A 15,365-nucleotide genomic window follows, 5' to 3' on the forward strand; every position below is an offset into this window, starting at 1 on the left:
TTGTATGAACAAAGTCTTTCAGAAGCAGTTGAGGAACTTCGTGTTAATCTTTTTTGATGACATTCTGATCTACAACAGGACATGGGAAGAACACCTCAAGCACGTAGAGGAAGTTCTTAGCATCCTTGAATCAGAAAGTCTATTTGCCAAAGAATTCAAATGTGAATTTGGAATGAAGGAGTTACTTTACCTTGGTCACATAATCAATGCTGATGGAGTGAAGGTTGATCCCAAAAAGATCAAGGCAATAGTTGATTGGCCACCCCCAGAGAACTTGACTCATTTGAAAGGGTTCTTGGGTCTTTGTGGCTTTTACAGAAGATTTGTGAAGGGCTATTCACAGAACGCTGCTCCTCTTACTGACCTCATGAAAAAGGGAGCTTTTTGTTGGACAGAAAAGACTGAAACTACTTTTGATAAGTTTAAGAAGATCATGAGCTCTTGTCCAGTTTTGGCAATTCCAGATTTCTCCAAGCCCTTCGAGCTACAGTGTGATGCTTCTAGAGAAGGTGTTGGGGTTGTTTTGATGCAAGACAAGCATCCCATTGTGTTTGAGAGCAGAAAATTAAGAGGTGTTGAAAGGACCTATTCCGTCTATGACAAGGAAATGCTTGCAATCATGCATGCATTAGCTAAGTTCAGACAGTATTTGGTGGGGAGCAAATTTGTGGTCAAGACTGATCACAATAGTCTCAAGCACTTCATGCATCAGAAGGATTTGAACGAGAGACAACAAAAGTGGATGAGCAAGCTTCAAGCTTACGATTTTGACATCGAGTATGTCAAAGGGAAAAACAATATTGTGGTTGATGCTCTATCTAGGAGACTTCATCTGAGTTCATTGTGTAAGCTCACTGCTGATTGGAAGGACATGTTGCTCGCTGATTATGCCAAAAATCAGTTGGCAATCAACATCATTGAAGGTACTTTTCATGATGAAAGGTACAAGGTGGTTGACGGGCTGATACACTACATGGGTAGAATCTTTGTGGTGGCCGATTGTAAGCTCAGAAAGAAGATTTTGATGACATTCCATGACATTCCACTTGCTGGTCATCAGGGTTTCTTCAAGACATATAGGCAGATTCGGGAAAGATTTGCTTGGAAAGGGCTGAAAGGGGAAGTTCAACGCTACATCTAGGAATGTCCTACTTGTCAGATGAATAAGAATGAGCACACTCTACCTGCTGGTCTGCTGCAACCTCTTCCCATTCCCAACCAAAAATGGGAAAGCATATCAATGGACTTCATCACTAGGTTACCAAAGGCCCAAGGCAAAGATTGTATCTATGTTGTAGTGGACAGATTGACAAAGTTTGCTCACTTCTTTGCCATCATGAGCTGTTTTTCAGCAGCTCAAGTTGCAGATTTGTTTTTTCATGAGGTGTTTAGATTGCATGGGTTGCCTAAAAACATTGTGAGTGATAGGGACAACAAGTTCCTAAGCACCTTTTGGCAAGAAGTCTTAAGGATGAGTGGTACGCTGCTTACTCCAAGCACTAGTTATCACCCCGAAACCGATGGACAAACAAAGATAGTGAACAAGTGGTTGGAAGGCTATCTAAGAAACTATGTTTCGGAGCAGCAAAGAGCATGGGTGAAATGGCTCCACATAGGCAAGTATTGTTACAATTCTTCCTTTCACATGTCAATAAGGATGTATCCTTTCATGGCTCTCTATGGTTATGAGGCTCCTAGCTTTGCTGATTTTGTGTTTGGTGATAGCAAAGCCCCTCAAGCCAAAGATTTGTTGTAGCAAAGTCAAGACATCTTGAAATCTTTGAAGAACAACTTGCAGATTGCTCAGAATCAGCAGAAATATACGCTGATCAACGACGCGTTGAACGCTCTTTTGAGGTTGGAGATATGGTTTATCTTCGACTACAGCCATACAGACAGTCTAATCCCAAAAAGAGTGGAGCCGAGAAGCTCAAGCCTCGTTTCTATAGGCCATTCCAAGTCATCAGAAAGGTTGGAGTAGTAGCTTATGAGTTGGAGCTACCTTCGAGTAGTAAAGTGCACAATGTCTTCCACGTGTCTCGCCTCAAGAAGGCACTTGGACATAATGTTATTGCTTCTTCACAATTACCACCTTTGGACGAAGAAGGGCAGTTGATTTTGATTCTAGAGGAGATTATTGATTCCAGAGAGCGTTCTTTAAGAAGAAGGACAATCAAGGAATACTTGGTGAGGTGGAAGAATTTGCCCTTGGAGGATGCAACTTGGGAGAATAAGGAGATTTTGCGGCATCCAAACTTGCAATTGCTTGAGGACAAGCAATCTTGGGGAGGGCGGACTGTAATGTCCCCTTCTCAGGCGTAATGTTTTAGTTGACCGATGGCCTATTTCGGAGACCTGTAGGCTACTCAATGGGTGAAATTAGGGTTTCCAATTTTGGAGTTTGTTGTTGCTCGTGAATTAGAGTTTGGATCGCGGATTCTTTCTCAGTGTTTCAAAGGGCTTCGTAGTGGTATGTCCGGCTTTGCGTTCCAAGCACTTTTTGGAATTTACTATTTTTAGTAAATTCTATTTCTGGTAGTGGTCCTGATTATTTCAACACAGTTGGTTTTCTTCTTCAGTTGGATCAGTTGGCTTCGTCACTTTTGGCCTTGGGATGTTTTTGGAGAGATAAGTTCATTTCATTTAAATAATGTTATGTTTTAATGTTATATTTTTAAGTTGATCCCTTAGCCTAGCTTCATCACTTCAAGTTGTTTTAAAAGGCGGTCTTCAAGGGTGGACGCATCATGGAAGGGATTTAATATTTCCTAAGGTCTAAAATCTTGCTTATGAAAAGGGGTGCCAACTTTATGAACAAAAGTGAATTAAAATAAAAGTTAATTAAGCTTTTAAAAGTGGTGCCATCTCTTGGAGGAAAATTCAAATGTGAAATTAGGGTGCACTTTCTAGAAGCCTCTAGAGATCCCTTGTTAAGCTTATAAATGGAGGCCTCTTCCCTTCATTTGGCATCTTGTGTCTATTGTAATGTTACTCTGTCGGAATGGTATTGGGGTTGCTTCGAAGAATGAATGCCTCCTAGCCTTGGCATTGCTTCTTGCTTGAAAGATATCAACTAGTAGTGATTTAGTGTAGTTGTGAGAGTTTGTAGTGGGGATTGCATTGTAGCTTGAGTTATGCTTGAAGTTTAGTTATTTGCATTTCATTTCATTTTCAGGAGTCGCGGTTAGAAGGGCAAATTTGTAGTTTCACTCATATATTTCAAAATAAAAACATATTCATTCTGGGTATTGCATATTTCCTCTTATTTTGGCTAGGCGCTCCTTTGTGCAAATTTGCAGATTCTAATATGAAGTGTTTTATTTTATAGAGAAGAATCCGCATTCTTGCCTGGCGTCACTGCTGGGAATTTCCTTGGGGTTCCTGATAAATAATCTGTTGGGTTAATGTCTGATTTCTTGGTATTGGTTGGGTCGCTTCCTTCATAGGAAGCCATTGTTTTTGGTTTTGGGTCATTCGGACTAGTATTGAGAGAGTAATGAGCATTTTAGTGATCCCATGTGTTGCTGATTAAGCATTTCACGTGTAGGTCTATCATAAATCAGAATATTAAGATTGATCCTTGAGTGGAATTTCTTGGACTAATCATTTTTGTTAAGCCTGGGAGAGCCTTCTATATTGTTACAACATTGTATAGTCTTAATCCTATGATCTTGGCAAGCATTTACTATCATATTGTAAGCTAAATAGTAGTACTGGCAGCATTTCTTCTCATTTTCATTTCACACTTGTTATTTACATTTAATTCCATTTCTAAGTTCTTAGCATCTCCGCCATATGGTAGCTCCATTCCCACCCTGGGTTTGAAAGCACATGCATGGTGTCGAGTTTTCCTTTCAGCAGTTGTAATTGTAAAGATCCTCTGACCATATGCTAGTCCATCTTCGGCACATTCTTGGTTAGAGTATGCACCAAGATCCTCTGACCATATGTTAGTCCATCTTGGGCACATTCTTGGTTAGAGTTACTTTCAGAATGATTTAAGACCCTCTGACCATATGCTCACGCCTTGCCCAACCCGGGATCCTGGTGTGCATTTTTGGTTAGAGTTGTTTTCCGCATCGTTTTGGTTTAAGTGCTAACCCTAACGGATGTGTGTTGCATTACTCTTTGTAATTGAAAAATTGAAAAAAATTGGTCTAGGATATTTCAGTGGTATCGGAGCCTCACATCCTGCCATCCTGTGAAACAAACCTTCTATGAGTGACAGAGAAAGAAGATACTTAGCAAGGGAAGATAAGAATGCTGCAAGTCAGTTTTAGTTTCAGTGGTATCAGGTTCCTGAAGGTCAGACAACATCAAAGGTTTTGAGGGCTCATTGGGAGTCTTCTCCAGAAACAGAAATGGGGGATAGTGATAGGCCAGTGGGTGGTACTAAGAGGTTTACAAGTAGTCAGGATGACAGTGGAAAAGGAAGGGAAAGAACACCAAGTCTTTCCCGATCCGGGAGAGAATGCATCATTTGTGGAACAGTTGAGACTTGATCGTGCTGAGTATGAGTCTCTTCCTGATGAAATCAAGTTAGACATGTCTTACAATGATTTCGTGGACCATAAAAGGAAGAATAAAGGACATGGGAGATATCGTGAACATAGGGAAGCAACAGTACAAAGGGATTTGCATCAAGAAATCAACAAGGTTATGCTTCCACATTTTGACGGGAGTGACATTAGTTCAGCTAGAGCTTGGATACAGAAGTTAGACAACTATCTAGCTCTTAGACCCATGACAGAAGAGGAGGCAATCAAGTTTGCTACACTTCATTTAGATGGGGTAGCACACGAATGGTGGTACCATGGTCTAGTCACCTTGGGTCATCGGTCGATCACTACCTATGATGAGTTCACCAATAGGCTCACAGAGAGATTCGAGAAAAAGGATCAAGAAGTGCATGTCAATGAATTGGCACAACTTAGACAACATGGCACAGTCGATGCTTACATAGCTGAATTTCCAAGGCTTTCAGTAATGGTCACGGGAATCACCGAGAGGCGGTTGGTGATCCTATTCAGTGAAGGGTTTATGGAACCACTCAAGGGTTGGATTAAAGCTTTCGATCCACCCTCCTTACAAGAGGCAATGAAAAAAGCAAGAAATATGGAATGGGCTGCTCCTAAGGCAAAAATTCAATCCAAGCCATTATTTCACAAAAAGGATAAAGGAAAGGGACCTCACCATAAGGAGTTCAAACATCATAACACTCATGTCACAAGGCTGGATCCAGAGACACTCAACGAACTCCGAAGAAAGCGGTTATGTTTCCGGTGTAGAGAAAAATGGTCCCAAGATCATATTTGCCCAAAGGGAGTCAAAATTCATCAAATTGAATACTATTCAGCTGGAGAAAGCGATTCTGATTCTTCAGACCAGGAATCAGATTGTGATGACAGCGAAGTGGAAAGAGTTCCCGAAGAATCTGAAGGTGAAAAAGGAAGTGGGGGTACCTTGGCTCAATGTTTGAGCTTTCAAAAAAATGAATCCTTCAAGGTCCGAGGGATGATTAAGGGGCAGCGAATAGTTGCTTTGATTGATACTGGAGCAACGCATAACTTCATTGATGAAGTGGTGGTGGCAAAGAAAGGGCTGCAAACAGAAGATTTTGAAGGCTTCAAGGTTATGGTTGCTGATGGGTTTCACATTTCTTGCACCAAGAAGATCCCAAATATGTCTATGCAATTGGGCAACTACGAAGTCAAAGATGACTTCTATGTAGTCAACATTGGAGATACGGATGTCATCCTAGGCATTCAATGGTTGTGTTCACTTGGAGAGATCTCCCTAAATCTGCAAACCATGGAGCTCAAGTTTCAATCTGATGGGAAGAAGGTGGTGCTAAGAGGAATGTCTAACGGTGGACCTCGGATCATGTCATTCAAGCGAATGGCAAAGTTGATTCGACATGATCAAGGTGAGTGGGCTACGGAACGGTTGAAACAAAGAGGGACTACCCTCCTAATATCTAGTCCTTACTAACCAGGAAGAGTTAAGTGTTTGCTGATTTACCTCTTGGGCCACCTCCCGAACGAGGCTCAGAGCATGTCATAGAGCTCAAGGAAGGGGCTAAACCAGTTATCACAACTCCATATCGGTATCCTAAGAAGCAAAAGGATGAGATTGAGAAAAATATTAAGGAACTCTTGGAGATGGGCTTCATTTGTCCAAGTAAAAATCCTTTCGCTTCAGCAGTTGTTCTTGTGAAGAAGAAGGATAGTACCATTCACATGTGTGTGGATTATCGTGCTTTGAATCAAAGCACCATCAAAAATCGATACCCCATTCCAAGGATAGATGAGCTCATAGATGAGCTACATGCAGCCAAGTTCTTCTCAAAGATTGATCTGAGGTCGGGCTACTACCAAATTCGGATGAGAGGGTCTGATGTTGAGAAGATAGCATTTAGATGTCACTATGGTCACTCCAAGTTTTTAGTCATTCCATTTGGGTTGACTAATGCTCCTGCTACCTTCCAGTCTTGTATGAACAGAGTCTTTCAGAAGCAGTTGAGGAACTTCGTGTTAATCTTTTTTTATGACATTCTGATCTACAACAGGACATGGGAAGAACACCTCAAGCACGTAGAGGAAGTGCTTAGCATCCTTGAATCAAAAAGTATGTTTGCCAAAGAATCCAAATGTGAATTTGGAATGAAGGAGCTACTTTACCTTGGTCACATAATCAATGCTGATGGAGTGAAGGTTGATCCCGAAAAGATCAAGGCAATAGTTGATTGGCCACCCCCAGAGAACTCGACTCATTTGAAAGGGTTCTTGGGTCTTTGTGGTTTTTACGGAAGATTTGTGAAGGGCTATTCACAGAACGCTGCTCCTCTTACTGACCTCACGAAAAAGGGAGCTTTTTGTTGGACAGAAAAGGTTGAAACTACTTTTGATAAGTTTAAGAAGATCATGAGCTCTTGTCCGGTTTTTGCAATTCCAGATTTCTCCAAGCCCTTTGAGCTACAATGTGATGCATCTGGAGAAGGTGTTGGGGCTGTTTTGATGCAAGACAAGCATCCCATTGTGTTTGAAAGTAGAAAATTAAGAGTTGTTTAAAGGACCTACTCCATCTATGACAAGGAAATGCTTGCAATCATGCATGCATTAGCTAAGTTCAGACAGTATTTGGTGGGGAGCAAATTTGTGGTCAAGACTGATCACAATAGTCTCAAGCACTTCATGCATCAGAAGGATTTGAATGAGAGACAACAAAAGTGGATGAGTAAGCTTCAAGATTACAATTTTGACATCGAGTATGTCAAAGGGAAAAACAATATTGTGGTTGATGCTCTATCTAGAAAACCTCATCTGAGTTCATTGTGTGAGCTCACTGCTGATTGGAAGGACATGTATCTCACTGATTATGCCAAAAATCAGTTGGCAATCAGCATCATTGAAGGTAATTTTCATGATGAAAGGTACAAGGTGGTTGACGGGCTAATACACTATAAGGGTAGAATCTTTGTGGTGGTGTATTCTAAGCTCAGAAAGAAGATTTTGATGACATTCCATGACATTCCACTTGAAGGTCATCAGGGTTTCTTCAAGACATATAGGCAGATTCGGGAAAGATTTGCTTGGAAAGGGCTGAAAGGGGAAGTTCAATGCTACATCCAGGAATGTCCTACTTGTCAGATGAACAAGAATGAGCACACTCTACCTGCTGGTCTGCTACAACCTCTTCCCATTCCCAACCAAAAATGGGAAAGCATATCAATGGACTTCATCACTGGGTTGCCAAAGGCCCAAGGCAAAGATTGTATCTATGTTGTAGTGGACAAAGTGACAAAGTTTGCTCACTTCTTTGCCATCATGAGCTCTTTTTCAGCGGCTTAAGTTGCAGATTTGTTTTTTCATGAGGTGTTTTGATTGCATGGGTTGCCGAAAAACATTGTGAGTGATAGGGACAACAAGTTCCTAATCACCTTTTGGCAAGAAGACTTCAGGATGAGTGGTACGGTGCTTACTCCAAGCACTAGTTATCACCCCCAAACGGATGGACAAATAGAGATAGTGAACAAGTGCTTTGAAGGCTATCTAAGAAACTATGTTTCGGAGCAACAAAGAGCATGGGTGAAATGGCTCCACATAGGTGAGTATTGTTACAATTCTTCCTTTCACATGTTAATAAGGATGTCTCCCTTCATGGCTCTCTATGGTTATGAGGCTCCTAGCTTTGCTAATTTGGTGTTTGGTGATAGCGAAGCCCCTCAAGCCAAGGATTTGTTGCAGCAAAGTCAAGACATTGTGAAATCTTTGAAGAACAACTTGTAGATTGCTTAGAATCAGCAGAAGATGTACGTTGATCAACGATGTGTTGAGCGCTCTTTTGAGGTTGGAGATATGGTTTATCTTCGACTACAGCCATACAGACAGTCTACTCTCAAGAAGAGTGGAGCTGAGAAGCTCAAACTTCGTTTCTATTGGCCATTCCAAGTCATCAGAAAGGTTGGAGCAGTAGCTTATGAGTTGGAGCTACCTTCGAGTAGTAAAGTGCACAATGTCTTCCACGTGTCTCACCTCAAGAAGGCACTTGGACATAATGTTATTGCTTCTTCACAATTACCACCTTTGGACGAAGAAGGGCAGTTGATTTTGATTCCGGAGGAGATTATTGATTCCAGAGAGCGTTCTTTGAGAAGAAGGACAATCAAGGAATACTTGGTTAGGTGGAAGAATTTGCCCTTGGAGGATGCAACTTGGGAGAATGAGGAGATTTTGCAGCATCCAAACTTGCAATTGCTTGAGGACAAGCAATCTTGGGGAGGGCAGATTGTAATGTCCCCTTCTCAGGCGTAATGTTTCAGTTGACCGATGGCCTATTTTAGAGACCCGTAGGCTACTCAATGGGTGAAATTAGGGTTTCCAATTTTGGAGTTTGTTGTTGCTCGTGAATTAGAGTTTGGATCGCGGATTCTTTCTAGGTTTTCAAAGGGCTTCGCAGTGGTATGTCTGACTTTGCGTTTCGAGCACTTTTTGGAATTTACTATTTTTAGTAAATTCTATTTCTGGTAGTGGTCCTGATTATTTCAACACAGTTCGTTCTCTTTTTCAGTTGGTTTAGTTGGCTTCGTCACTTTTGGCCTTGGGTTGTTTTTGGAGAGATAAGTTCATTTCATTTAAATAATGTTATGTTTTAATGTTATATTTTTAAGTTGACCCCTTGGCCTTGCTTCATCACTTCAAGTTGTTTTAAAAGGTGGTCTTCAAGGGTGGACGCATCATGGAAGGGATTTAATATTTCCTAAGGTCTAAAATCTTGCTTATGAAAAGGGGTGCCAACTTTATGAAGAGAAGTGAATTAAAATAAAGGTTAATTAAGCTTTTAAAAGTGGCGCCATCTCTTGGAGGAAAATTCAAATGTGAAATTAGGGCGCACTTTCTAGAAGCCTCTAGAGATCCCTTGTTAAGCTTATAAATGGAGGCCTCTTTCGTTCATTTGGCATCTTGTGTCTATTGTAATGTTATTCTGTCGAAATGGTATTGGGTTTGCTTCGAGGAATGAATGCCTCCTAGCCTTAGCATTGCTTCTTGCTTGAAAGATAGCAACTAGTGGTGATTTAGTGTAGTTGTGAGAGTTTGTAGTGGGGATTGCATTGTAGCTTGAGTTGTGCTTGAAGTTCAGTTATTTGCATTTCATTTCATTTTTGGGAGTCGCGGTTAGCAGGGTAGATTTGTAGTTCCACTCATATATTTCAAAATAAAAACATATTCATTCTGGGTATTGCATATTTCCTCTTGTTTTGGCTGGGTTCTCCTTTGTGCAAATTTGCAGATTCTAATATGAAGTGTTTTATTTTATAGAGAAGAACCCGCATTCTTGCCTGGCGTCACTGCTGGGAATTGCCTTGGGGTTCGTGATAGATAATCTATTGGGTTAATGTCTGATTTCTTGTTATTGGTTGGGTCGCTTCCTTCATAGGAAGCCATTGCTTTTGGTTTTGGGTCATTCGGACTAGTATTGAGAGAGTAATGAGCATTTTAGTGATTCCATGTGTTACTGATTAAGCATTTCACGTGCAGGTCTGTCAAAATCAGAATATTAAGATTGATCCTTGAGTAGAATTTCTTGGGCTTATCATTTTTGTTAAGCCTGGGAGAGCCTTCTATATTGTTACAGCATTGTATAGTCTTAATCCTATGATCTTGGCAAGCATTTACTATCATATTGTCTGTTGAACAATAGTATTGGAAGCATTTCTTTCATTTTCATTTCACGCTTGTTATTTACATTTAATTCCATTTCTAAGTTCTTAGCATCTCCGCCATATGGTAGCTCCATTCCCACCCTAGGTTTGAAAGCACATGCTTGGTGTCGAGTTTTCCTTTCAGCAGTTGTAATTGTAAAGATCCTCTGACCATATGTTAGTCCATCTTGGGGACATTCTTGGTTAGAGTTGCTTTCAGCATGCACCAAGATCCTCTGACCATATGTTATTCCATTTTGGGCACATTCTTGGTTAGAGTTACTTTCAGAATGCTTTAAGACCCTCTGACCATATGCTCACGCCTTGCCCAACCCGGGATCCTGGTGTACATTCTTGGTTAGAGTTGTTTTCCGCATCGTTTTGGTTTAAGTGCTAACCTTAATGGATGTGTGTTGCATTACTCTTTGTAATTTAAAAATTGGTCTAGGATATTTCACTGCATCAGGAGAAGAGCGGAGTTGCGGAGCAGGGGCGACGGATGAAGGAGCCACATGTGCGAAAGAGGCCATAGCAGTAGCAACAAGGTCGACAGAGGCATCATCAGCAGTAAGGGGTGCCTCATCTTGGGAGGGGACATCATCCTCTTGAGAGGAGTCGACCGAAACAGACTCATAAGCATTGATTGTTAGGTGATCTTCAGTATCATCCTTCCACCAAGTATCTACACCTCTGCAACGGGAGAGAGAACAGTTTGAAGCTAAGTGACCTTTAGAGAAGCACCTTCAACAGTGAAAGGGGAGGCCCTCATAATCCAACGGTTGAGTCCATGGCCTATCCCCAACCATAAGAACCACATCCCTAGGGAGGGGCAGAGATATATCGATATCGATTAACAGGCGAGCAAAGGTAGAATGACCCATGGAATACGTGACATCATCAACCTTCAAGAAGTTGCCAATGGCGTTATCAATGGCCTTGAAACAAGAAGTCTTCTAAAAATTGAGGGGAAGATTGGGGAGGCGGACCCAAACTGGATGAACAATGAGAGATTCAGTAAGGGAGTTGAAGGAAGTTGTCCAGGGCTTAATAGAGAGAGAGTGATCTTCCTAGGCCCACAACTTTCATAGAACCAAATTGGGATCATGAGTAGAGGTAAAGGAAGCAATGAAAAAGCCTTTAGCACAAGGAAAAAGCTCAATGCCATGAGCAACTAAAGGCTTTCAAGAATCACTCACCTAATGATGAAGGTTCCAAAGAGAAGGCCAAATCCCAACAAATCTGCAAACCAAAGCACTGTGTTGATAGAAATCAACATTTTCCACAATCTCTTGGCCACATACCATAATAGGGGAGGTTTTGGCACAAGGAAGAGGACGAATACCCTTGTGAGGAGCAGCAACAGATTTGGCCACACGAGCAAAGCTTCACCCAACAGTAAAGGAAGGAGGTTTGGGAGGAACAACCAAACCCCCGATGCCAACATTCGCAACAGTGGAAAGACCCCCCAATCTAGCATCCATGACAACAGAAGAAGGGGTAGGACCAATGCCCAAGGAAGCTAAGCTGACACCCAAACCCTCAGCATAAATGACCTCAGGCTGGACATAAGGCTTGGCAAAAAACCCAATAGAAACGACCCTAGGCTGAGCAGAATCCCCAACACCTGTGCCGTCAGTTATGCCTGCAGCAGAACCAACAACTACAACAGGGGGCCATACACCAAGGTGAGGAGCAGAGCCGTCTGAAACACGTGTAGGAGAACTGTTCAAAATACAAGCGGGAGAGTTGTTGCAAGGAGATTTGTTGAGAGCCATATCTTGCAATACTTTGAAGATATGTTGTTATATTGGTATTGTTGTGTTTTAGATCCTATATTGTTTTTGCTTTTTTTCTATAAATAAGAACTATTGAAAAGCTACAAGTTCATTCAATATATTTTTAATAATTTTTTATCGTAGATTTGGGAAGGAAAGTATTGAGATTGAGAATTGTGGGGGAGGGAGTTACTGAAAGAAACATATAAGTTCTTTCAGTGATTTCGTGGGGTGGGAATCGAGTTAGGTGGTGAGAGAAAAGGAAATAAGAACAATGGAAATTATTAAAATGTTGTCTTTTTTGAGCAATAAAAATAGGGGCTTGGTAAAAAAACTCATTTGTTGAGGCTGTAAGAAGAGGTAAAAGCAGTTCCTCATGCAGTTGCTTAGCTTAATTTGGTTAGCAACCATTGCTCAATATTTTTGGCAGCAATTTGTGGAACTGGTGGCTCATGAATATTAATTTTTGTTGCTTAGATTTTAAGTAGTTGTTTGAAACACTATTTTTCAATAAGTAGTTGCTTCTTATTTCTAACTGCACCCTCCCCTCTTTTTTAAAAGCTTATTTTCAATCTTTAAGCACTAGCCGCTCCACTAAAACAGAGAAAGATCCCAATTTATATCTTTCCCCCAATTAAAAATTTATATGGGAACACTCTAGCTGCTTTAGTTTAAACAAAAATCATACATGAGCAATAACATGGGATACACAAACAAATGATATGAGGCCAGTAAAAGTTCAATCTAATTTGAAATTGTTAGCAACAGATGGACTTCATGATTATGGATGGAAACGGAAGTAGAAACAATGAAACTATTTGAGTGTTTGTCTGTTTAAGCAAGCAAGACAGGTTGATAAATTGTTTGAAGAGAATGTTAGAAGAGGTGAATCAACTATTCGTGTGGGAACAAGAAGTTCAAGATTGTTGACAATGGCTAGATGGAAGAAGCATGAATGGGGAGCTAAGAAGCTAATAGTCAAGGTAGTTTATTTGTTCATATATCTCGCAGTGAAGAGAAGGTTAATAACTTTGAAAAGTTCTAAAGCAATTTGAAAAATGTGAGGCCTTTCTTTGTGTGTTATGGCATTCTTCTTGTTGACAAATTTCAGTGACCTGGTGAAGGAAACTTGGCCTAATAATAGCATTTTGGTAATTAAAAAAAGGGTTAAATATGTGTTATTCTTTGTACTATTTAATTCTTCAAGCATATGAAATAATTTTCTTGACAAGGTGTCTTACCATTTTAGATTTTAGTTAGTTTTTATCGGTCTCTTAACATTTATTCTAAAAGCCATGTTGTTGAATCAACCGATTTACCTATTGATTTTGGATATAGTGCGTCTTGGAGTTGGGTACTGCATAGAATCCTTATGGAATTGAATAGAGTTTTGGAGTTTGAAGGTTGAAACATTTGTAGTAATCTCAAACCGAATCCAAGTGAATCCACTATTGATGTGGCATTTGCAAGAAGCTTTTGACATGATCTGGGCATAGTTTTTGTAGTTTTTTCCACTATTTTGGATATGAATGAAAACCCCAATCCATTGCTTGAATGAATGAATGAATTTTAATCACATTCATGAGACCAAGTGGTGTGGTTTATGTGACCAGTAGACCCAAAGTTAATCGATTTTCAAGTTTCTTTTGATGTCAACTCTTTTATTTTGTATCTTGATTAAGAAACTTGCGATTTTGTGAAGCCTCGTCTCCTCAAAAATCCAATTCAGACTATCCACTTGCAAAATGTTTTCAAATTGAGTACAAATATCCTCATACACTGAATAGTCTAGGATGAAGTGTCGTTTAGTTTCAACCATCATTTTGTTGCAAAAAATGCAAATTTGTTCTTCCCAATCTTCCTTGGGAATCATCCATTTGCCCATATCACATCTAAGATGATGAGACCCATTTCTTAATTGAGCAACTAAAATTTCATTATTTTCCTTAATTGTGGACCTTAAATAAGCTTTTTCATCATGTTCCAACTTGACCTTTGATATAGTGTGCTTTGTTCTAACCAATTTGCTATGTCCACATGGTAGTCTTGAATTTTTCTAACACAATTTTTTTTTCTTCTCTTCATTGGTATTAGGACATTCCTATGGATTAATGTCCCATTTTCTAATCCACTTCTTATTCTGCTTCATCCAAGTTTTCTTCTTATGGTCTAACTCCTCAACAACACCATTTTGGGTCAATAATGTTTATCCATGTTTTCAACTTTTTCTAAGTATTTTAGCAAATGGATTATTGTTGGTGCTTCCATTGGAAACATCCCCACCTCAAACAAAAGGATCTAATATGGAATTGTGGATTTGACTTTAAGACTATTAATGATTAAATGATTTTACATTCTTTCTAGTTGTCTCCACTTAAGGTTTGATATGCTACTCCAAACCTCACAACCATAGAGGACTTTTGACACAACCAATAAACCAAAAAGGGTTTTCTTGGTTTTTTTGAAGTAGATAAGAAGCTCCCCATCCTCCTTGAAGCCTTTGTTCTACAAGTCTCCCAGCTAAGCCTATCATGAAAATCAATTCCTAGGTACTTGTATTCTTCCACTATCTCTAACGAGCTTCCCTCGTAGGTAATGTTAACAGGTTGCTTCTTCCTTTAAAAATAAAAATCATGATTTTGGTCTTGCTAGTGTTCGCTTGCATCCCGATCTCTTGGCAAAAGAGCCCCAAAGCCTTCAAATATTCTCTCAAACAATGAGCATATTTTGTAATCAAAATAAGGTCATCCACATACAAAAGTAACTTAACCACGAAACCTACCCCATGGTTTTGTTTAGCTATTTTTCTAGTTTATCAATATCTAAGTCAAACAACATGGGGGATAGAGGATATCCCTATTTGAATCCAACGTCATTGCCAAAAAATCAAACATACCTTTAATTTTAATTTTAGCTCTATCCTACTTAGAACGTTTGTGGATTGCTGCTCTAAATTCGTTTGAAATCCCAAGTTCCTCCATTCTGCACCCAAAGCTTTTGCCTAAGAACGATGTCGAAGGCTTTTCTATAATCAACGAAGCAACAAAAGGGTTCTCCTCCTTGGGTGTCCTAAACCTTTTCAATGAAGTGTCTAAGAGTGATACAATGATCAATGATAGAGTGCCTTGGCCTAAAGTCACCCTCTCCTTTTGTCCCTTTTCCCTCTTTTTTGTCCACTAGTTGATTCTACGTTCAATTATGCTCCCAAAAAGTTTTCCAAGAAGAGGGATTATCATAATAGTACGATAGTAAGAAGGATTATCGATATCCCCACTTTTGATAGCATGCGAGGACTCCCTAGGGTATCCTCCAATCCGTGTCATAACATCTAGTGCATAGTGCATCTCATGCACCTCATAATCTGCACTGTGCGCAGGAGGATCAACAGG

General features: G+C 40.1%; 2 protein-coding genes across 2 annotated transcripts; both read left to right on the forward strand.

The window, feature by feature from the left end:
- Positions 1-1,602: 1,602 nt before the first annotated feature.
- LOC131858748 (uncharacterized) lies at positions 1,603-3,392 on the forward strand. Its single transcript, XM_059212195.1, has 3 exons — positions 1,603-1,620; positions 1,726-2,246; positions 3,329-3,392. Exons 1-3 carry the CDS (start codon positions 1,603-1,605, stop codon positions 3,390-3,392), a joined length of 603 nt encoding a protein of 200 aa, XP_059068178.1.
- A 4,917-nt stretch (positions 3,393-8,309) lies between these two features.
- On the forward strand, positions 8,310-10,733 carry LOC131858749 (uncharacterized). The gene is made up of 2 exons (XM_059212196.1): positions 8,310-8,678; positions 10,650-10,733. Exons 1-2 carry the CDS (start codon positions 8,310-8,312, stop codon positions 10,731-10,733), a joined length of 453 nt encoding a protein of 150 aa, XP_059068179.1.
- The last annotated feature ends 4,632 nt before the right edge of the window (positions 10,734-15,365 follow it).

The sequence above is a fragment of the Cryptomeria japonica genome, chromosome 10 (genome assembly GCF_030272615.1).
Source record: "Cryptomeria japonica chromosome 10, Sugi_1.0, whole genome shotgun sequence".
In the NCBI taxonomy this organism is placed as follows: Eukaryota; Viridiplantae; Streptophyta; class Pinopsida; order Cupressales; family Cupressaceae; genus Cryptomeria; species Cryptomeria japonica.

Bases quoted from the DNA above. Each gene is read 5' to 3' on its own strand.
- LOC131858748 (XM_059212195.1), top strand. The intron at 2,247-3,328 runs GCATCCAAACTT...TTTATTTTATAG, and splicing joins GAGAATAAGGAGATTTTGCG to AGAAGAATCCGCATTCTTGC.
- LOC131858749 (XM_059212196.1), top strand. From the start codon at position 8,310: ATGTACGTTGATCAACGATGTGTTGAGCGCTCTTTTGAGGTTGGAGAT. The intron at 8,679-10,649 runs GTTAGGTGGAAG...AAATTGGTCTAG, and splicing joins GGACAATCAAGGAATACTTG to GATATTTCACTGCATCAGGA.